Source organism: Pangasianodon hypophthalmus, chromosome 6 (genome assembly GCF_027358585.1).
Source record: "Pangasianodon hypophthalmus isolate fPanHyp1 chromosome 6, fPanHyp1.pri, whole genome shotgun sequence".
Taxonomy (NCBI): Eukaryota; Metazoa; Chordata; class Actinopteri; order Siluriformes; family Pangasiidae; genus Pangasianodon; species Pangasianodon hypophthalmus.
The window spans coordinates 2,132,086-2,156,522 of NC_069715.1; the positions used below are offsets into that span (position 1 = coordinate 2,132,086).

Genomic DNA, 24,437 nt, shown 5'->3' on the forward strand with positions numbered 1-24,437 from the left:
TTTCGCTTCGGGAAAAGCTGGAGTTCCCCTACAGTTACTCAAACCATCAACAGCTCCACACAGCTGGAGCAACACCTGTGGAAAGAAAATCACAAAACTCTCCACATGGCAAGACATTTCCAGACAATTATTTACAATACTGACAACACTAAAAAAAATTAGAAACATATTTCCTGTTATCTTTATACATCTTTTAATGTTGTTATTATTATTTCAAATCATTGTCTGGGAATTACTTCTCAAAACGCTGAGCCAGTTTTACTCCAGTCTTTAATCATGTACTGTGCAAAAGAAAAACAAAGAAAAGCAAACACACCCCCATCCTTTTTCTCTGACTAATCCCCTCATCCTGGCTGATATTTTTCCAGCACTTTGTCCCAGACTTGTTTTGATAGCTGCTTGGTCTTCATCATTCTGTAGGTTTAGGTATATTCTCTAACAAGCTCTGGGTTCTTCCCAGACTAATTACTTTTAACTAATCATGTGACTTGAGCTAATCATGCAGGGGAAATAATTTAGCGCTTTCACAGTAACTTGCAAACTATAATGATTCCCCATACTTCAGTATTATAGATTTTGTTTAGATTCATGACATAAAATCTCAATTAAGCCCATTTCAGTTCCAGTTTGTAACACTACAGAATGTGGAAAAGTTTGATGGGGGTGAATACTTATGCACAGCATTAAAAGGGAGAAAATTGCATTTAAACATTCCAAATGAAAGACACCAGTGATGGTCTAAAAGCAGCTGCTATTTATTAATTCAGGCTAAATTGTTTTTAATTTCACCACATAAGCCTACAGCTTATTATTTACTATATAATTTTAGGATGTGTGAATGATCCAGAACTCATTCTAGTTCCATAATCCCCTTGTAATATTTAGAATAAGGACACCGTCTCTACAAAAATAAACTGTGAGCTTTTTTTTTTTTTTACTGTGTTAACCTTGTTTAAAGTGTAAAAAAAATTACTTTTAAGTGCAGTTGCTGTGGTAGTGGCATAGTACTAAGTGGTTGATGAAGGAAACCACACACACACACACACACACAGCACTGCATGTCATGTTAAAGATAAGTGTCATTTTGTAATGAATGTGAATTTAGCTAAGATAAAAATTCCAGTTTATTACAAAAAACATCACACATTAATCATATTTCTGTGAATTTAGCTAAAATAAAAACTCCAGTTTATTACAAAAAACATCACACATTAATCATATTAATCACATTAATCACGCTTCTGTCTGCATACAGGATTATGCTGAGTATGTGACTGGGTACATTAGCACTTGTGTTGATAACATCGTACCCACCATACAAGTCAGGAAGTTCCCCAATCAGAAGCCCTGGATAAACAGTCAGGTACGCCACATGCTGCGTGCTCGATCTGTTGCATTTACAACAGGCAACGAGACAGAGTACAAAGCTGCAAAGTATGGACTGAGAAGAGCCATTACAGCGGCTAAAAGACAGTACAAAGAGAAGCTGGACAGCTTCTACTTTACTGCCAACACTGGAAGGATGTGGCAAGGCCTGCAGCACATAACAGACTACAAGACCACCACGAACACTACTATCAGCCCCTCAGACAGCCTGCCGGATGACCTCAACACTTTCTACGCCTGCTTCGAGACCTCCAGCGTCGACACAGAGAGGACACACACACACACTCGGACCACCCAATCCCCCTCCCCCCCTCCTACTGTCTCATCAGCTGTGGTACACAAGGCACTGAGGAAGATCAACCCCTGCAAGGCAGCAGGGCCAGACAACATTCCTGGGCGGGCCCTCAGAGCTTGTGCTACAGAACTGGCTGATGTACTCACTTCCATCTTTAACCTCTCCCTCAGTCAAAACACCGTCCCAACCTGCTTCAAAACCACAACTATCATCCCCCTTCCCAAGAAGAACCCCCAACCTGTCTGAATGACTACAGGCCAGTAGCACTCACTCCAATCATTATGAAGTGTTTTGAGATTGGTGCTGACCCACATTCAGAGCAGCATGCCAGACACTTTGGACCCCCTGCAGTATGCATATCGGACCAACAGGTCCACATCAGACGCCATTGCTGCTGCCCTCCATATTTCCCCCTCTCACCTGGAAGATAAGGACACCTACATCAGGATGCTCTTTATCGACTACAGTTCCGCCTTCAGCACGGTCATCTCCCATAAACTCACCCACAAACTGTCTGCACTTGGACTACACCCCACACTCTGCGACTGGCTCCTAGATTCCCTGACTGGCAGACCGCAGTCTGTCAGGATTGGAAATGGGACCTCAGACACCATCAAAACAAACACTGGCACCCCACAGGGGTGTGTTCTCAGTCCCATCCTCTACACATTGTTCACACATGACTGTGTCGCCTCCCACAAGGACAACATCATCGTGAAGTTCGCCGACGACACCGCAGTGATAGGACGGATCACTGGCGGAGATGAAGCGGCCTACAGGAGGGAGGTGGCCAGTCTTGTGACATGGTGTGAGGACAACAACCTCACCCTCAACACGGACAAGACAAAGGAGATGATGGTGGACATGAAGAAAGAGAGGAGAACTCACCAGCCACTGTTTATCCGAGAGCTTGAAGTGGAGAGGGTGAGCAGCTTTAAATATTTGGGGGTCCACATCAGCGAGGACCTCACCTGGACACGCAACACCACCCAGCTGGTTAAGAAAGCACAACAGCGGCTGTACTTCCTGAGGAGGCTGAGGAAGTTTGGCATGTCACCTAAGATCCTCAACAACTTCTACAGCTGTGTTGTTGAGAGCGTCTTGACCAGCTGCATCACTGTGTGGTATGGCAGCACTACAGTGAGGGACCGCAAACGTCTGCAGAGAGTGGTGAGGACTGCTGAGGAGATCATCAGGACTCCACTGCCCTCTCTGCAGACTATTTACCACCGCAGAGTCCACAGGAGAGCTGCCTCCATCCTTAAGGACCCAAACCACCCACAATACGGACTGTTCACACTCCTGCCCTCAGGACGGAGGTACAGGAATGTGAAATGCAGAACCTCCAGACTAAGGAACTCCTTCTTCCCCTCAGACATTAGACTTCTAAATGGGTAGCCAGTGGACACAGACTAGTCTCACATATCTCATAGAATAGGTGGACTGAACTGCTACAGCTTTTGCATATTTGTAAATGTTACTGCTGCTTTTTCTTATCAAGAAGCTTCATTTCGATTTGCACATTGTTAAATGTGACAGCTGCTATTGTTATTGTGTAGTTGCACTCAATTTGCTACAGGCTACTGTACTATTGTTTTTGTTTTTGTATTGTATTGTTTTGTACATAAGTCAATATTTGCACAAGTCAACATTGCACACACACATACAGATGTACATAGTCTATATTTCTATATACATAATCTATATTTCTACTTCTGTAACATAACTACACTTTATTATGTTTGTTTGTATGTATGTGTATGTGTGTTTTTTATTTTTATTTCTATATAGTTTCTGCTATCTTGGCATTCAATGTGGACAGCAAAGAAAGAATTTCATTGTTCAGGGAAACTTGGTTTCCTCACTGTGCACATGACAATAAACGCTTTGAATCTTGAATCTTTGAATCTATTTCATCAGATATCAGACTTTCCTCTGCATTATTATTATTATTAAACATCATAAAACATACGTATGTATTGTACATTATATAAGACCTCCAAAGCTATATGGACATGAAGACACACCCACATTCCCTACTTATCATGGTAAAGACACACCCACTCAGAGCTGCTCTAATTTTCATACATGACCTCAATGTCACCATATTTCACTACACACATTAAAGACTCACCTAAAATTTCTGCTTTTTACTCAAACACCAGAATATGATTGACACAGCTAATCTCTTGGTAGATGAGGTATTTTACTTTAATGTTTCATATTATGCGAAAGGTTACTAAATGTACGTAGATGAATTGTTTTACGATTCAGGTAAAGCGTTTGAGAGCAACTTCCATTCGTTCAGTTATAATCACATTTCATATATGATATATATTTGTATATGCTCAGCTTACCTACGTTTCTGACATTACGAAACCTGTTTTCTCTGCCACAGCTACTCTGCTTTGACCTTGATCTTGTACATTTTCTGAGTTTTGCTTAGCCTAGTGTATCCTGTTTGCCAAATGCCTCACCTAAGCCTGTTTCTGACTTTGACTTTGCCTAGCGTTTTGGATCGTTTACACACACTTTCATTAAAGCTGTACTTCCTGCAATTGGATCCATCTCAGTCTCCATTACATGACAATTACTGTGTTATTAGAGTGAAATACTGAGTGATGTTGATTGTTTTCCTATAACAGCATGTCCCCAAGTGTGACATGTACTACATGTGAAAAGTCTCACATACAGACACACAAATATGCCAGCTGTATAATTGTAAAGATTCACCAGATCATGTTTCCATACAAATAAAAAATAGCTCGTGACTTGCATTAATTTAGCATATTTTAAAAACAGTTTCATCTAAATCTACATATTACTTAACATTCTGCACATCAAATAAGCAATTAATTGTTAGTGAGGAGAAGTTTAGGCAGTGTCTTAGAGCAGGAAAAACATTATTACATTTTAAACCATTTTAAACAGAAGACTTGGAAACAAACGTCTTAAAGGTTTGAGTAGAACTTCCTGGTTATGTCAGGTCGTGTTTCTGATTGGCTGGTGATGGAATAATATGTCACTCTGTGGAACAAAGTTTTGACCCTTGATCACTTTACTTACTACAAGATATAAGTGAAGTTTTACTGAAAAAGCCATCAAAATCCTCTCAACACAGCTCTCATTGTGGTTGGATTGGTTTCTTCCTCACCTGAAAAGCACTTAAAAGTTTACTTTAAAAAAAATACTAAACAACCGATACGTTCATTCATTCATTCATCTTTAATAAATAATATCAAACTTATAGTAAGATGAAATCCTTTAATTTATGTTTGCTTTATAAAGAACATTCTTACATATTTTATTGTTATTTACTAGCACTGAAAACATCATGTCACAGATCAGAGTTAGGAAAGACATTATACATTTGCTGAAGAGTGTAAAACAGAAATATTGGGATCTTTTCATATTTCCTGACAGAGGTGTTCTTCACAGGGTAACTTTACTTCCACTACAACAACAATGGCTGAGTCAAAAACGACTCGTTTATCAGAACTGTTATACAAAAATCATGAAAGAAAGTTTAGAAATAAATTACAACCACAGTGAGTATAAATGGTTTTCGTCACAAAGCTAATCTGTCAGACTGTAAAGTGATGCCCTGGAGCTGAGATGTGAATACTCCCCTTCAAGGCAGACAGAGAGGGGGATCATGGGTAAATATGGCATGCAGAGACGCAGAGACTTTCTGTTTCTAACTAACATCCACAAGCTAACTACGTGTTTAGCGTGTCTTTGATGCTATGCCTGGCAAATGCTGATTGGTTGGCAAGGAGGCATGTCTGACTGTGTGCACAGAAATGATTTGATGAGACGTTGTGTCATTTCTTTCGCAGGTGTAATCAAATTCAGATTAATATAGTTTCATTCAGAGTAATGCTGTTCAAAGTACATCTAAAGTGCAAACAATAAAATGCTAAAAGTAAACTTAAATAAAATTTTCCCTTTTCACATCCAGAACTTTCTGCCTTCTACAGACAGACTCCCAATAAACACACAGTGTAGGTGATGGAAACCATAGCAACTCAATACAAATAATAAGAAAAGCATCAACAGTCAGTGATGGATAGAAATGTGGATTTAAAACCTAGTTAAATTGAAGTTCTTCCATAAAAAAGCTGCTCATACTGCTGAATACAGACGAGTTAAATGCTTCAGAAATGCTTTTACTGACAATTCACTTGCTTTATAATTAATCATGTGATGTTTCTATTTTCCCAGTATATTACAAAACAACTTTATGTCCATGTTAACGTCTGTACATTATTCCTACAGTGAAACACAAAACTTGCATTGTTTTTCAGCTCTTCTTTGCTGTGTGATCCTTTATGTATATATATATAATGTTTGTTTTCTTTTTTTAAAACAGATGCTGCAGATTTTGAATCAAAATAGTGTGAGTTTGACTCCATCTTTAAAAAAAAAAAATACATGTGGAAATAGGAATTGATGCTAAGATTGTAGTACAGGCCTATGAGTCAAGACACACATGCACACACTTACAGAATACAGTGTATGTCTCACACACACACACACACACACACACGAATATGGTAGCTATACACTCATGATGATTCATCATATCATGTTTCCATATGAATAAAAAGAATACATATATTTACAGAGGTAAAGCTGTAACTTTACGTTTTCTGACATCTTCAGGACAGAGACGTTTACGCTTCCTTGCTGTTTCTCAGCAACGTGACAAGCTGCGTTTTTGAGAGAGGAAAAAAAGAGAGGCTGGTGAGGCAACTGTTTATAGCTGCTATAACGTAAGTGAGAACAGGAACTAATTGGGTTCCTGAACATTAAATGTAACTATGAAAGGTTAAAAGTATGAAGTGCCTGTTAGTAAATTAAAAATTGTTATTGTTTGCAATTGTTTGCTGTGGTATAAGTGGGATAAATCACTTGGGGTGTGCTGTTTTAGGAAATTAATCAACTTCAGGGTCATAACAGTAACAGTATCATTAATCATTAATATGTTGTTTGGGAAATGTTTTGTAGCAGTTAACATGTTAGGAACTCACTCCAACTTCTCCAGTGTGCACTTTTCATCCTCCTGTATATCAGAGAGCAGCTTCACTCCCTCTTCTCCTACATTATTAGCGCTCAGATCGAGCTCTCTCAGGTGTGAATTTAACCTCAGAGCTTCAGTAAGAGCAACACAGCCTTCTTCTGTAATGTTACAGTCATGCAACCTGCAGGAGAAAATTTATAAAAGTCATGTGTCTGTTACAGTATTTAAGTCTAAAACACTGTGTGAGATTCTGTTTTAAATTTTTAATACTTTGCCACACAGATGCAAAAGACATGAAAACTCACTTTAATATCTCCAGTTTACAGAGTTTATTCTTTAGGAAATCAGAGATTAATTTTATTCCCGGGTCTCCTATTTTATTCCAGCCCAGATCCAGTTCTCTGAGGTGAGAGGGGTTTGAGATCAGAGCTGAAATCAGATGAGTGCCACCTTCCTGTGTAATGCCACAGTCAAACAATCTGTGGAGAAAATAAACCAAAAAAACTGTTAGCATTCATCACTGAGAACACACACACCTAATGCAATTCATTTGTGCTGACATTACTTTAATTTCTCCAGTTTACAGCTCTGTTCCTGTAAGAGATCAGAGAGCAGGTTGACTCCCGTCTGTCCTGCTTTATTTCTCCCCACATCCAGCGCTCTCAGGTGAGAAGGGTTCGACCTCAGAGCTGAAATCAAAGCAGTAAAGCCTTCCTCCGTAATGCTGCAGGTATTCAGCCTGCACAGAAAAGGAAATATGAAGTACTTTATTATACGATACTACTGTTGGGTCTTGGTTTATTTTGACCTGCCAGAGCATTCTCACCTCAGTGTCTGTAGTTTACAGCGTGGGCTCTGCAGGGCCTCAGAGAGCCGCTTCACTCCTGAATCCTGCAGTTTATTGCGGCTGAGACGCAGCTCTGTCAGATGTGTCGACTTAGAGGTAAGAACTGAAGCAAGAACTGCACAGCTTTTCTCTGTGAGATCACAGTCACCAAGTCTGAAAGAGAAGAAAGGATATTATCTGTTTAGAGCACCGGTTCTGTTCATTCCAAACAATGTATTCATACTCTTGCATTCCTAGTAAATTCAGAGCTGTGCCATTTTCCCCTCTTTTCTTGGATACTTTGTGATGTCAGCAGTCACGTCCAGCAGTAGAGGATAATCCTCTACTCGGAGAACTGCGTCTCATCCCCGTGTCAGGATTGTGCAATATCCCTGGACAACTCTCTGATCTCACCCTTGGTTACTGCACGCAACCTTGGGGTAACCATGGACAACCAACTGTCCTTTTCCTCTCACATTGATAACCTGATAGGCTCATGCCAATTTCTCCTTTATAACATCAGAAGAATTCGTCCATTTCTTTCCACGCAGGCCACACAGGTGCTTGTTCAGTCTCTTGTCATTTCAAGAATGGACTACTGCAACTCACTCCTGGCAGGTCTGCCTCTGAGCGCCATTCGTCCTCTGCAACTGATCCAGAATGCAGCTGCACGATTGGTTTTCAACCTTCCTAATTTCTCCCACACCACCCCATTGCTGCGCTCCCTCCACTGGCTTCCTGTAGATGCCCGCATCAGATTTAAAACACTGATGCTCGCCTACGAAGCCAAAAACGGACCAGCACCCACTTATCTCAAAGCACTTATCACATCCCGAACAGCACCATGCTCCCTCCGATCCTCTAGCACTGCTCGACTGGTCTCACCATCTCTCAGGGTACAAGAAAGGCATGCATCGAGACTCTTCTCTGTTCTGGCACCAAGGTGGTGGAATGAACTTCCCCTGGATGTCTGAACAGCTGAGTCACTGGCAGTCTTCAAACAACGTCTAAAAACTTACCTCTTCATAAAGTACTTAAGTTAGCACTTAAAAAACTTTGTATTGGCTGAGTGCTTCTTACTATATTACATCCCCATATAGTAACAAACCATATATAGTAACCATATATTAGTTTGTGACCTAGCGAACCAGTATCAGAACGTATTTATTGATACAGACTTCAAAGCACTTTTGTAATTCGCTCTGGACAAGGGTGTCTGCCAAATGCCATAAATGTAAATATAAGTAATCCAAGCCACCTGTTCAGGATTCATCAAAGAAGTACACTCCCCCAGAGTATTACATGTTACCAGCCTGTTTCACCTTTTTCCTCTCCTACTTTTAGTGCAAACTATTTCTTGATTTCATTGCTTGATTTGATTTACAAAATAATCACCTCTTACCTTAAGATCTCCAGTTTACAGTGTGGACTCTCCAACCCAGCAGAAAGCAGTTTGACTCCCGAATCCTGTAGTTTATTATCACTCAGGTCCAGCTCTCTCAGACATGAAGAGACTGAGCTGAGACATTTTCCCAGACTTTTACAAATATTCTTTGTAAGATTACTACCACACAGCCTGTAGCAAAAAATGTGAGCAACACATGTGCATAAGTATTTAGATTTAGAGTCACCTGAAACTTGATTTGAACATGCATGCATCTTAACCTCATTAGGAAACCCAAATTCTATAAATATGCAAATTATATCACCCTTTATCCTGTTAAAACAGTGCTGCTCAGCCAACCTTTGCAATTAAAAATATGATACGATAAGAGTTGCCCAGTCTACTAAAGCTGGTAAAAGTTAGACTAACCATGTGACTCGTTTCGATGGCCTTAGTGAATTATAAGTAGTGTCTAACAAATTCATACAGGAATGAAAATCACAAAAAAAAAGCCAGGAAAAACTTACAGAGCTTTTCTGGATGCTTTGATAACTGGACACATGTTTATCAAACAATACTCTGATGCTGAATATTTCTGTAGGTTAAACTCTTCAAGGTCCTTTTCTGAGTTCAGCAACAAGAAAACCACAGCTGACCACTGAACTGGAGAAAGTGTGACTCTATGGAGGCAATGATTTTCTGTTTTACTCAAAAAGGTTTGAACTTCCTGTACCAGAGACTGGTCATTCAGCTCATTCAGACAATGGAACAGATTGATGGATTTGCAGGTTGATGGATTCTTTCTAATCTTCTCCTTGATGTACATGGTTATTTCCTTGTTTGTGTCAGCAGCATTTTTGCTCACAGAGCTGCGCCCTGTCTCTGTCAGTAGGTCTTGTAAGAGAAGTGAATTGGACTGCAGTGAGAGACCCATAAGGAAGCGGAGGAAAAGGTCCAGGTGTCCATTCTTACTCTGTAAGGCCTTGTCTACTGCTGCCTTTAGAAGGTCTAACAGTGTTGCCTTGCTGGAGAGGCCGAAGATTTCAGGTTGTTGTTTTGAGAGATTTCCATTGATACATGAGAGAAATGCATACACAGCAGCAAGATGCTCCTGAACACTCAGATGCACAAAGCTGTACACCTTCCCCAGATGTGAAGTGACTTCCTCGATAAAGATCTGAGTGCAAACTCCTGAGTACACCGTGGCCTCTCGGACCTCAATGCCACACTCTATGATGTCCTCCTCGTAAAAGATCAGGTTTCCTTTCTCCAGCTGCTGGAATGCCAGCTTTCCCAGTTTTAGTACAACATCTGCAATCTGTCCAGGATCCATTTCATGTTTTTTGTACTTTTGGGATCGATGTTTGATCTGCAAGATCAGGAAATGTGTGAACATTTGAGTCAGGGTCTTGGGGACCTCTCCAGTTTCTGCTTCACTGAACATTCCCTCGAGAACAGTCGCTGCAATCCAACAGAAGACTGGCATGTGGCACATAATGTAAAGACTTCGCGACGACTTCAGGTGTGTGATGATTTTATTAGCTAGGGTTTGATCACTGATTCTTTTTCTGAAGTACTCATCTTTCTGAGGGTCACTGAACCCTCGGATCTCTGTTACTCTGTCAATATAAGCAGGAGGAATCTGACTGGACGCTGCTGGCCGAGATGTTATCCAGAGGAATGCAGACGGAAGCAGATTCCTGTTAATAAGATTTGTTAACAGTACATCCACTGAAGCTGACTCTGTTAGATCAGCCAACCTTTTGCTGTTTAGGAAATCAAGAGAAAAACGACACTCATCCAGTCCATCAAAGATGAACATGATTCTGTAGCGATGATAGTCTGTTTTAAGTTCTTTGGTTTCTGGGAAAAAACAATGGAGAAGCTCCAACAAACTGAGATTTTCTCTCTTTTTAAAATTGAACTCCCTAAAGTTAAAGGGAAAAATGAAGTCCAAATCCTGATTTGCTTTTCCTTCAGCCCAGTCCAGAACAAACCTCTGCACAGACACTGTTTTCCCAATTCCAGCAATGCCTTCTGTTAGCACAGTTCTGATGGGTTTCTCATCTCCAGGTAAGGGTTTAAATATGTCATTACAGTTGATGGACTCCTCTGTTATTAGACTCCTGCATGCCTGTTCAATATGTCTGACCTCATTAACGTGTCCATACCCATATTCCGATGTGATACACAGTTCTGTGTAAACCTCATTTAGAAGTTTTGAGTTTCCATGTATTGAGATTCCCTCATTAATCATCTGAAATTTCTTCTGCAGTTTGGATTTGAAACTTTTCAACACAGGACCCAGTTCTGAAGAGACAGAGAAAGCAAAAGACAGTGTGGCTTTTGTTAGTATTTAAAACGTATTGAAATTTAGAATTTTAGAGTTAGAATAATTAAGAATCTTTTCTAGGTGATAACAAGAAATTGCAATAATTATATAATGAAACAAAAACTAAAATCATGATTTAATGACCTTTTTTTCCTGCACATGCATAATCTTATGTACATTACCTCTTGTACTGCTCTGATGCTCCTTGTCTTCCATCACTCCATCATAGCTCGCTAGATATTCTTGGCTCAGATGCTAAAGAGAAATAATTAATTAACCAAATTAATCAATCAATTAACAGATTAATTAACAAATTAAATAATTAATTACATCAATAAAGGTCATTAAGGAAATAAAGGTCAATAAAGGTCATATCAGGAAATATTTGGGGTGTTATCCTATGCGAACTCACTGAAACCTTTCTGGTACTTAAAATAAATAGTGTGTATGCTAAAATACTGCACAGGTTAAAATGAGAACACTTCAGTTTATCTCTCTGATGGAATCTTTAAAAGTTCGATGTTGAACCCTAAGACAGAGTGTTTCCCTAAACCACAGGGTGCTTTACTGTTCAAATAACCCTCGATAACCCCTTTTTCTAATATCATAGGTGAAAAAACTCAACTAGATTAGGATAAGAATGGAATTACTAAATTGTGTTGCAAGAAAGGAGGTATTTTATTCTGTTGATTTCTTGTATACTATATGGCCAAAAGTATGTGGACACCTGACTATCACACCCATATGACTCTGACCAACAAGGACAAGCAGGAAGAACCTGGGACGAGCCTCAGAGACTGGAAAGATAGCACTAGGAACCAAAGGAGGGACATGACAAAGTGCTGCCAGGGCAAAGGCTTTCTGCAAACCTCCTAGTACAAGGACAAGAGCTAGAGGAACAGGTAGCACAGAGCTGGAATAAGAGTGATGAAAAACTGAAGAAAAGGAAGTGCAGTGCTAGAGGTTATATCAGGAGGTGGAGAACTGGGCATGGAAGAAGAAAAAGTAGAATGCTCGGTAGACCTCAACATAACTGCCTCCATATGTCTAGGTATGTTAACACTCTTAGGATATAAACAGTGTTGTTTTTGAGACCATGTGAAACCTCTGATACTAAGGCCAACCGTACTCTCTCAGACACTAGGTGGTATAACCAGCAACAGCTACATGGATCTCTCCAAAACTCATGGTCAGTGCAGGTTTATTTATGTCTGAATGGGATTAGAAGATCCGTAGCAATCAACAAACACTGCGACTTACATCCAACATGAAAGCAACTCCTTAAATAATTTTTTGGGGGAAAAAAATTAAAGAAACCTTGATAAAGGCAATTCAAGGAAGGGATCCACTTCTGGAAGGTTGGGTGACCAGAGTGAAGGATAAACTGTCCTGGTAGTACTTGGTAGGAGATATTTGAAGGGAATAAATACAGGAATAGATTGCAGTAAGCAATGGAATGTGATAAAACAATGTTTTTAGTGCTCTCAAGAGAAGCCAAGAATCAAAAGAAATCAGAAGCAGGAGCAGCAGACCAGGAACAGACAGGGAGCAACAGTTCCTGAACAGAAACAGAAAGATATTGAAACAGATTTTCCCCCAGGTAGAGTCCCAGGGGTTGCTGTGTTATCCCAAACAATCTTCTCTTTCTCCAGACTCATGACAAGGGGAAAGTCTTCCCATTTCCATGATGCCTGGCTGCCACAGCAACTCCTCAGTGATGCAATGACTGGGGAAAGAGTTCTCAGGTAGTCATGAGGAGAAGTATCCAGTTTATACATATACTAATGATTAAACTGAATGATGAAATCCCAACTTACAGTCAGGTCCATAAATATTGGGACATCGACACAATTCTAACATTTTTGGCTCTATACACCACCACAATGGATTTCAAATGAAACGAACAAGATGTGCTTTAACTGCAGACTGTCAGCTTTAATTTGAGGGTATTTACATCCAAATCAGGTGAACGGTGTAGGAATTACAACAGTTTGCATATGTGCCTCCCACTTGTTAAGGGACCAAAAGTAATGGGACAGAATAATAATCATAAATCAAACTTTCACTTTTTAATACTTGGTTGCAAATCCTTTGCAGTCAATTACAGCCCGAAGTCTGGAACGCATAGACATCACCAGACGCTGGGTTTCATCCCTGGTGATGCTCTGCCAGGCCTCTACTGCAACTGTCTTCAGTTCCTGCTTGTTCTTGGGGCATTTTCCCTTCAGTTTTGTCTTCAGCAAGTGAAATGCATGCTCAATTGGATTCAAGTCAGGTGATTGACTTGGCCATTGCATAACAGTCCACTTCTTTCCCTTCAAAAACTCTTTGGTTGCTTTTGCAGTATGCTTTGGGTCATTGTCCATCTGCACTGTGAAGCGCCGTCCAATGAGTTCTGAAGCATTTGGCTGAATATGAGCAGATAATATTGCCCGAAACACTTCAGAATTCATCCTGCTGCTTTTGTCAGCAGTCACATCATCAATAAATACAAGAGAACCAGTTCCATTGGCAGCCATACGTGTCCACGCCATGACACTACCACGACCATGCTTCACTGATGAGGTGGTATGCTCATGAGCAGTTCCGTTCCTTCTCCATACTCTTCTCTTCCCTTCACTCTGGTACAAGTTGATCTTGGTCTCATCTGTCCATAGGATGTTGTTCCAGAGCTGGGAAGGCTTTTTTAGAAGTTGTTTGGCAAACTCTAACCTGGCCTTCCTGTTTTTGAGGCTTACCAATGGTTTACATCTTGTGGTGAACTCTCTGTATTCACTCTGGTGAAGTCTTCTCTTGATTGTTGACTTTGACACACATACACCTACCTCCTGGAGAGTGTTCTTGATCTGGCCAACTGTTGTGAAGGGTGTTTTCTTCACCAGGGAAAGAATTCTTCGGTAATCCACCACAGTTGTTTTCCGTGGTCTTCCAGGTCTTTTGGTGTTGCTGAGCTCACTGGTGCGTTCCTTCTTTTTAAGAATGTTCCAAACAGTTGTTTTGGCCACGCCTAATGTTTTTGCTATCTCTCTGATGGGTTTGTTTTGTTTTTTTCAGCCTAATGATGGCTTGCTTCACTGATAGTGACAGCTCTTTGGATCTCATCTTGAGAGTTGACAGCAACAGATTCCAAATGCAAATAGCACACTTGAAATGAACTCTGGATCTTTTATCTGCTCATTGTAATTGGGATAATGAGGGAATAACACACACCTGGCCATGGAACAGCTGAGAAGCCAATTGTCCCATTACTTTTGGTCCCTTAACAAGTGGGAGGCACATAGGCAAACTGTTGTAATTCCTACACCGTTCACCTGATTTGGATGTAAATACCCTCAAATTAAAGCTGACAGTCTGCAGTTAAAGCACATCTTGTTCGTTTCATTTGAAATCCATTGTGGTGGTGTATAGAGCCAAAAATGTTAGAATTGTGTCGATGTCCCAATATTTATGGACCTGACTGTATGTTAGGAGATGTATTGAATTTAGCACTAACATGGAGAAAGCATCAGCTTTCATATGAATCAGGAGCAATAGAACCTAAACTCTCAAACTCACTCAGTCACATAAACACGTACCTGGACCTGGGAATCAGCATCCAGCACCATGGAAGGATTTGATATGCCGCGCTTGTCTCTTTAATAAAGACAATAATAAGCTAATGTTTAGTAAGGAATAAAACACTTTGTCAATGGTGTGATAAAGTGGAGTCACAGTTTCCACGCCGAAATTGATTATTTTGAGGAACGATCAACAATCACTTTCATAAAACGTGAATTTGCATATTCTTATACATTCAACTAACTGATTTAATTTAATTATGGCATAAACATACTGTGTGTCTCTTTACATACATATATATACACACACACACACACACACACACACACATCGAAGTATCTAAGAGCATTTCATTCTTCTTGTACAGTGAACACTGAGATGTACAATTGTTTTTACAAATGTACAAAAAGGTTTTTTAAGTTACATCCCAATGCTACTTATTTTTCCCCCTTATTTTTCACTTACTTTTTTAATAGGATAAATATTCACCAGTATTCAAATACAAAGTTTTTTTTGTAGTTCATTTACAGAGTATTTTTTCATAATATAAACTCTCCTCGTAAATCAGTTAAAACTGGAGAGTTACTATACAAAATTGTTAGTATATAAAATTAAACTGAAATGAAAATAAATTTTTATGAGACATTCCTTACCTTTCTTTCTCTCTCTGAAACACAATTGGCTCACCCATTGAGCGGTCACTCTTCATAGACACAGAGCTGGTTTCAGGTGACTCCGAGCTCTTTTGATCAATAAGACTAAATACATAAACCAGTTTTCAGTTAGCAACAATGGTTCTTTTTTTTCTTTAAAATTCAAAAACCATCAATGTTTTTGTGGATAAAATTATAAACAATGCTTAATGTGAGCTGTGTGTGCTTAGCAGATGAGTGCTAAGTCAGCTTATCATTCAAACTGTCACCTTGTTTTCTTTACAGGATAGCACGTCAAATAAAGAAAGAAAAACCAAGGCTTTATTTTCTTAATTCAACTATTCATGCAGCAATATACTGGAAACACACTAGACTCATTAGATTTATTTCAATGCTTGCCATCTTCTCATTCATATATCATATTAGTCTTTTTTACTTGATCTCTTGATGTTATGTTACGTTGTATTCCTTTGAACAGCAAAAGAAAAGTAAAACACTTTCATTCTTTAGTGTGCATTTTCTATCTTTGTTTTCATGTGTAAAAGTGAGTGTTTATGTTTACAGGTGGCAGTCTAGACACTACTGAAAAAAAATCTTGGATGTTATATACAGTAAAAATCTCAGCTACATGCAGGTGATAATCTTAATAAGGAGCCCATAAAAAGCTACTCAAGCATGTGAGTAACCCGACTCTGAATATGAGGAACTTTTCCCACAATAAATAATGACATAGCTTTTGGACTCAAGTCACCAGTTATGAATGCAGCTCTATAGTAGCAAATCACACACACACACACACACACACACAAAACAAGACAAATTCTTCTTAAAATAAACCTTATTATTAAATTAGGACATTCCTTACCTTTCTTTCTCTGTCTGTTGAAACACTATTGGCTCACCCATTGACCGGTCACTCTTCATAGAGACAGCGCTGGGTGCAGGCGAGTCAGATCTTTCTTTCTGAGATCTAATTAAAAACAGTGTGTATGTGTGTATTTCCATTATTACACAGCAGGTCTACTGCACTAAAGAAACTAAGGAGGAATTAAAACTAATAAAGAAACTAACTAATACTTATTTGTCATTGAATAGTGCTTTCATTTTAGGTTCAATGAGAGAATTCCCTTGGGTTGAAATAAACTGGAATTATAAGAGCTAGCACTGTTTACACCTGGCAGTACAGCGAGACAGCAACGACTAATATATATATATATATATATATATTTTTTTTTTTTTTTTTTCAATTTTACAATAAAGTCATAGTGTTGGGCTAATGCTAGCTTGGGTGTTTGTTTCTATTAATAGTATTTTCTTACTTTCATAGTAATTTATTTATAACAAGTTAAATCTCAGATTTAAATATTATCAGAATCTCATAATTGCTTCAGTGTTTAATCTCACCTGGATCCTGTAGATTTTTTTTACCTAAGATCTGGTGCTGTAATTATAACGACTGCCCTGTTGTTCATCCCAGGGCTGGAATGAAATGCTACATGATAAATGTTCCACATGATACTTTAAATGTCTCACCTCTCCTCTTTACCATCATCAGGGGTACTCATTTTCAGGGGTCTGTGGTGTGTTTTCTTAAAGGTATTTTCTTCAAGTATAAATGCAGACCTGCAATCACATACAGAACCACACATGATAAATGATAACATGGTACAAATCAAGACAAGTTTGAACTTCAATTGCTGGAGTCTTAACCACTGAGCGAACACTTCTATGTCTATGATGTAAACAATTTGTGTATGGAATTCTGTGACCAGTTTACTCAAATTTATAGTAACTCCTGGCAGGAGAGGTCTCAGGTCATCTGCAGAAAATCTGGAAATCACTGATTGCTGATCATGTTTGAATCACTGATCACCACTGTTCCCAAAGACCAATCACTGATTGCCACTGTTCCCAAAGACCAATCACTGATCGCCTCTGTTCCCAAAGACCAATCACTGATCGCCACTGTTCCTACAGACCAATCACTGATCACCACTGTTCCTAAAGACCAATCACTGATTGCCACTGTTCCCAAAGACCAATCACTGATCGCCACTGTTCCTAAAGACCAATCACTGATCGCCACTGTTCCTAAAGACCAATCACTGATCGCCACTGTTCCCAAAGACCAATCACTGATCGTCACTGTTCCCAAAGACCAATCACTGATCGCCACTGTTCCCAACAACTAATCACTGATCACAATTATTCCCAAAGACCAATCACTGATCGCCACTGTTCCTAAAGACCAATCACTGATCGCCACTGTTCCTAAAGACCAATCACTGATCGCCACTGTTCCTAAAGACCAATCACTGATCGCCACTGTTCCTAAAGACCAATCACTGATCGCCACTGTTCCTAAAGACCAATCACTGATCGCCACTGTTCCCAAAGACTGTTTCCTTTGTGTCTATTTCCTGACTCTTCATTTGTGCTCTTGATGGAAGTTATCTAATTTTGGTGCATTGACCAAAGACTTTCTTTCTATAAAACCTATGCATTATTTTCTTTTTCTAAAATTCTAAAATTATATTTTTTAAAATCTATTTATTCTGTCTTCATAAAATCGTCCTTTCTCTTGTAACAGGATTTGATACCATTATTAAAATTAGTAAAAGTTCTTATTGAGTATTCAGATTAAATGTTAAACCTAGTTTCAGATGTAACTGTCAGATTTGTGAAACACTTCAGCAGTCAGGAGATAATGAAATAAGAAATGAGCAGATTTTTCTCAGTCTTATGATATTAATGCGCTTCATGGCGCCATCAACAGGACTGAGAATGTAATGTTACTGGAAGGTGGAATAGAAATAATAAGAAATGTGAATAAGAAATGATAGAAGTACATTTCCTCATTCTCCCTGAACACTGAGCAATGTTCACTGCCATCTCCACCTCCAACACACAACACTGGTACTCATGTAGTACTGTAGTGAATAAAGGTTTGTGATAATGAAGTGTACAGGTGACAGAAATCCCCCAGCAACTGTTACTGTGTCTCCATGTTCTCAACACTACATGATGATGACACAGAAACATTATAGCATTATATTATTTATACTCGTAAACAGCCGAATATCTGAATAGAAACTTAAATTCTACACCATGAGACGAGGAAAAACCCAACACAACTGTTGCAATAGCTGTAATAACTGAAGTACTACATTTTATATATATATATATACACACAGTAGAGAGAGCTACTGTCAGTACACAACTACACAACACAACAACTGAACGACTTTATAAAATATGAAATTTAAAACACTTACTTTGTGTGTTCTGATCAGCGGCACAGGAACAAAACAACCTCTCCACTTTCACTTTCACTTTCACTTCCTCATTTTAACGCCTCACACTCTGACTAATCCCCACCCAGTGACTGATTTCTCCACTCTGCTTTCCAGAGCTGTGCCCCACACTGCTCTGATCACTCCTTTGCTCCTCATGATGTTGTGTATTTGAGTGTGTTCTCTAACAAACTCTGCTTTCTTTCAGGAACAGGTGCGTTCACATTGAGATCACGTGACTCTAATTACACACAGGTCGACTCATTTCAGTTAATTATGTGACACTCACTCAGAGCTGCTCTAATTTTCATACCTGACCTCAGTAACACTCTTATTTTACTATACACATTAAAGACACAGTTGAGGATCTAAGATTTCTGCTTCTTTCTCACACAAAGGAATATTACTTTAAACATTTTTTTGAGGAGAGGAGGTTATTAGCTTTTAGTAATTTGTCAAAATAATTTTTTTTTTTACTTTAGTGCTTCATGATATTGGAAATGATGGCCACGGTGGCTTGATGGTTAGCAGGTTTGCCTCGCACCTCTGGGGCTGGGGGTTCAAATCCTACCTTGCCCCGTGTGGATGGAGTTTGCATGTTCGAGGGTTCCCTCTGGATACTCTGGTTTCCTCCCCCAGTCCAAAGACACAGGTTGTAGGCTGATTGGCTTCTCTAAATTGTCCGTAGTGTCCCCTGGGACTGGCTCCAGGTTACCCCATGACCCTGTGTAGGATAAGCGGTACAGAGAATAGATAGATAGATGGATGGATGTGTGAAATATTCCAGTGTGAGGCAGCAGAGATGGTGACAATTGCAGAGTGTGTTTCTATAAAACAACTGGCAGTAGCAAACAAATCCAAATCACATGGCAAATGTCAAAAACACAGAACAGGCAGTGGGTCAGGTGATGTGCAAACAGAGTATCCGAGGTTATCCAAGATAACACTCTAGGGTCAAAACCAGAAATAACAAACATGAACAGAAGGCTTGGAACATCAGGTGAATACACAGAGCTGAAGGAATACTTCAGGAGGTGAAGGTGTAGTGAGAGCGCTTATACCTGTGTGCAATCAGTAATCATGTGAGTGAGAACATAACAGTGAACATGGCATGTGGGTGTTGTAGTCCAAGGTGTCCAAGTTTGTAGGCAGAGATGTATTGTGGGAAATGTAGTTCAGTGCAGATTCTGGCGTGAACATGTACATGGAGAGATAAGTGTGTTTTTTCCTTCCTCAATCAGGTAAAGGCTTCAAGATCATTCATTCATTATGAATATCATTAAATTTTAAGTATTTAATATTTTTTGATGTTGATTATTTTCATAAAACAGCATGTCCCCTGGTGTTTTATTCCTCAAAAAAGAGAGGAACTGAGGGATGTGGAAAGAGAAAGAGTGAGAAGGATATGAATAAACTCTGTGTGAGTGTGTGTGTGTGTGTGAGAGAGAGAGAGAGAGAGAGAGAGAGAGAGCGAGAGAGCAGACTTCAGTAAGGCCCCTGTGCTGGATTGGGAGCACGACGTTAGACGGGACGCGAGTCGATCAGCATCTCGGGGAGAAAGGAGGATCGGCTGGAGACTCAGTGAAGGATTTGAGCTCGTAGGCAGCACCACTGTCCACTTCCATGGATTTGCGTGAAAACAGAAGCCGGATGTCTCGATGGAGGTAGATCTTTCCAGATTTGGAGCTATTTTCTTATAACAGCACGTCCCCTGGTGTTTTATTCCTCTTATACCACAGCAAATTGATTACAAATTTTTATTTATTAAAGAATCATATTTTTCAATTTATAGTTATACTTAATTTATACTTACTTGTGGAACATCTGCAAAACAAGTTAGTTCCTGTGCTCACTTACCTTATAGCAGCTATAAACAGTCGTTCCCTCACCAGCCTCTCTTTAATGAGTTAATAATAAAAAAAATACCCAAAAAGCAGCTTGTCATGTTACAGAGAAACCGTAAAGCGTAAACTCCTCTGTCCTGAAGTTGTCAGAAAAGTTAAAGTTACAGCTTTACCTGACACTGGAGACTCCTTACATCAATGTTAAATAAACCTCTACTTAGAGAAAACATCACCTTATCAATGTTTTTTTTAATCTGTTTATGCGGAGCGACTGCTGTACACGTCCCTGTGAATGAGCTGTTACTATAGAAACGATAATATATTAGACCGAACGCATTAATATAAACCTGCACTACTGTCAGAGCTGCTGTTATAGAAAACTAATCAACACCTTCTGACCAATCAGAATGCAGAATGTGGTCTAAATATTAAAAAATTATTTTCAAGCATTCTCTGTCAATTATAACTAACAGTTGACTAACTAAATGTTTTTTATTTATATATTTCCTTATTTGTTCATTCTCTCACAAGTGAATTATAGGTAATTATATAATCATAAAATCATCTGTGGGTTTATCAGGATTAAACACATGACCTGAATCACTGTACTGGTATTCTGTACATAAAAAAAAGACACACACTCACTCTTTTTCATAGATATATATATATAGATATATTTCTTTTATTTCAGATCTGAATATTAGTCAAAAATACACGGTATGATTGAAACATATTGCACTACATCATAATGCTGAGCACGACAGGCGTCACATGTGCAGTAAATGAAATATCATTTTAAATATTAAATAACTGACAAAGTAAATATGTAAACACTAAGCTAGTTAAGATATTCTTTTTCTCTATTGCAACACTTCCGATTAAAGTGGTTCGGTAACAGTACAAAATAAAATAAAAGGGAAAAAAGAGAAATAGTAGAATATGACTAATTTCCTTTTCCAGTTGTGGTGGAGAAACACAGTGCTCTATCCAAAGTCTTTATTCTGTTCATCTGCTTGTTGTTTTTTCTGTCATTTAAAAAAATGGTCCATATCGTTTTATTTTTTTTTCTTTTAAACTTCAGTATGTTTTTTTTTCCTTCACAAACGGCACCAAAGCTCTGAGGATGAGCTTCAAAACTGCATCAAAAAACACAGAGTCCTCACTGAAGCACAGAGGTTTCACACACATACACACACACACACACACACACACACACACACACACACACACACACACACACACACACACACACACAGAGAGAGAGAGAGAGAGAGAGAGAGAGAGAGATAAAGTTTGAGGCATAAAATATAAAGCAATGATGGAAAAAGAGGAGAAAAACAGCCAAAAATGAGACACAAAGAAATAAAAGGAAGAAGAAAACAAATACGATAACAAGAGAAGAGGAAAAGAGACACAAAGAGATCGAAAGAGAACTAAAGAGAAAACAAGAGAAAAAAAGAGAGAAACTGAGAGATGTGGAAAGAGAAGGAGTGAGAAGGATATGAATAAACTCTGTGTGTGTGTGTGTGTGTGTGTGTGTGTGTGTGTGTGTGTGAGAGAGAGAGAGAGAGAGAGAGCAGACTTCAGTAAGGCCCCTGTGCTGGAGTGGGAGCAAGACGTTAGACGGGACGCGAGTCGATCAGCATCTCGGGGAGAAAGGAGGATCGGCTGGAGACTCAGTGAAGGATTTGAGCTCGTAGGCAGCACCACTGTCCACTTCCATGGATTTGCGTGAAAACAGAAGCCGGATGTCTCGATGGAGGTAGATCTTTCCAGATTTGGAGCTCTGGAACCTGACAGAGACCAAAAACGGAGAGACGTTGGATGATTAGCGATATTAATATCAGACAGATGAATATCAGTAACACCGACTTCATGAATTCCTGAGTTCAGTCAAAATTCTGAAACTGAAATGTGGAAGAACAACAAATACATCAATATAATACCTTCATACGGTATTTAACGCCATAACAATACAATTCAATTCAAAAAATGTTTTTGAAAAAAGTTTCTAATTTACACTTCAGTCTAAATTTACAGAAGCAAGAAAGTGAGTTCACACGAGCGAGAGACAGAGACAGGCGACTGTAATCTGACTGCAGGTGAGATCAACAGTACAGTACAGGTGAGCTCACCTCAGGTGTATGAGGTAGCGCAGGGTCCGCCCCTGGCCAGGGGGGAGGGGCTTTCTGTGGTTTTGTCCGTTTGATTCGCGTTTGACGGGGACGGAGAAAGTCCTCTGCCTCAGGAATGTCTGATGGCTGGCTGGCATTTCTCTCAGATCGTACATCACCACAAACATCTTCACCACCGTCTTATTGGGGTTAAATAAGGTCTGAAATGTAGACGACATCAAAATAACGTATAGAATTAATACACTGTTTATGATATGTTTTACCATTTCATAAAAAAAAAATATAAACATAATTATCAAGGCAAGAAACAGTCCAGCTTAAAGCGCATGCCATTCCCATGTTCCACCACTAGATGGTGCTGTTTAGTGTTTAAAGAGGAGAAACAAGGCTTCGTTCTGTTTATTTGAAGACATTTCAGTGTCTCCTGCTTGGACACACTCATTTCCCTGCATGGAGAGTGTATTCATGAGCTGAGCAGTTGAGCTGAGGTGTGTTAGAGCAGGAAACACACGAATCTGTAGATCACGGATGCATTAGCACTCATACCACTTGAATGGTTCCTGATGGAGGCACGCGATAGCCCCTTTTCCCCAGAGACTCCAGGCTTATGACCCCCTGCAGGACCAGGACACACACACAAAAAAACAAAACAAATAACACAGAGCTGTTAGAAAATATCAGAAATGCAAAGAATGAAGTACATGTGTATGCTATATCAATATACTCATATGGAAAATGCTCTCTTCTGATTGGTTCTGAAATGACAACATATTAGCTGACACAGGTTATTTTAATAGGAGTCTAATAGTTATAAGCTAAACGTAGCAATGTATGTATTTTACGTTAATGCTCTCATTATATATGAAAAGTTAGAAAATATATATAGAAGGAAAATTAAAAAAAAAAAAAAAAAGGTACAAGTATATATAACCAACTTCAGCTATTACAATTTGAACTTTTTTTTTTTCCTATATTGAATATAGACACATCTTAATCAGAGATGTTGATTATCTCCAGGATGGATTATTTTATTAATCGATAAAATTATAAACACTACTTCAGATGAGGTTTTCTTTATGATTACATTACATTTTCGTGGCTTTGATTTAATATCTCATGGCTTCATTAAGTCGCACACGTAACTGTTGAAGCGCAGTATAAAGATATATAAATAATAAAATAACAGAATGTGCTTGATCAAGTGCTATTCTATGTGCTGCTGAATAATGAGTGTGGAAGCCATTTTGTTGAATTAAACTAGTGATTAATGTGATTATTACAACTAGGACTATTCATGCAGTGATATATTAGTGATATACTTGACTCCTTTTAGATTTATTTCAACACTCGCCATCTTCTCATTCATATAACGTCATATTAGTCTTGTGTTAAAATTAACAGCAAAGAAAAAAAACACTTCTTTAATCCATATTTTCTATACCTGATTATTTTTGTGTGTAAAGGCAGTGGTTTAGATGCTACTGAAAAACGCCGTCTCACATTATTCTAGATAAGAAAAGCATGGCAACCTCGGAGGCGTGAACTACACAAAGGTTACTTTAATAATCTGAATGTGGAACTAAAAAAAAAATCAGGTGCGTAACCCGACTCTGAATACACAGAACTTTCCACATGTAATATTGATGCAACTTTTGGACCGATGTTGCTGACTCTGAATACGGCACTGTGTGTGTAAATCACACCTCTA

At 39.0% G+C, this 24,437-nt stretch overlaps 2 protein-coding genes across 6 annotated transcripts in view; both read right to left on the reverse strand.

Annotated features, from left to right (window-relative positions):
- Positions 1-4,914: 4,914 nt before the first annotated feature.
- Positions 4,915-18,863, reverse strand: LOC113534648 (NACHT, LRR and PYD domains-containing protein 12). Its single transcript, XM_026927595.3, has 13 exons — positions 18,733-18,863; positions 16,991-17,080; positions 16,323-16,427; positions 15,458-15,562; positions 14,822-14,879; positions 11,429-11,501; positions 9,442-11,224; positions 8,933-9,106; positions 7,531-7,704; positions 7,270-7,443; positions 7,010-7,183; positions 6,715-6,885; positions 4,915-6,393 (listed from the first exon to the last, which is right to left on the reverse strand). The coding sequence occupies exons 2-13, from the start codon at positions 17,020-17,022 to the stop codon at positions 6,378-6,380; spliced, it is 3,039 nt and encodes a 1,012-aa protein (XP_026783396.3). The 5' UTR covers positions 17,023-17,080; positions 18,733-18,863; the 3' UTR covers positions 4,915-6,377.
- Positions 18,864-21,241: 2,378 nt separating this feature from the next.
- Positions 21,242-24,437, reverse strand: part of atosa (atos homolog A) — a 50,909-nt gene continuing 47,713 nt past the window's right edge. For all 5 annotated transcript variants that reach the window (XM_053234794.1, XM_053234795.1, XM_053234793.1 and 2 more), the window contains 3 exons: positions 23,276-23,344; positions 22,730-22,929; positions 21,242-22,387 (listed from right to left, as the gene is read on the reverse strand). In XM_053234794.1, coding sequence (XP_053090769.1) covers positions 22,234-22,387; positions 22,730-22,929; positions 23,276-23,344 — 423 coding nt within the window. In that variant the 3' untranslated portion in view covers positions 21,242-22,233. The remainder of the gene's footprint in view (positions 22,388-22,729; positions 22,930-23,275; positions 23,345-24,437) is intronic.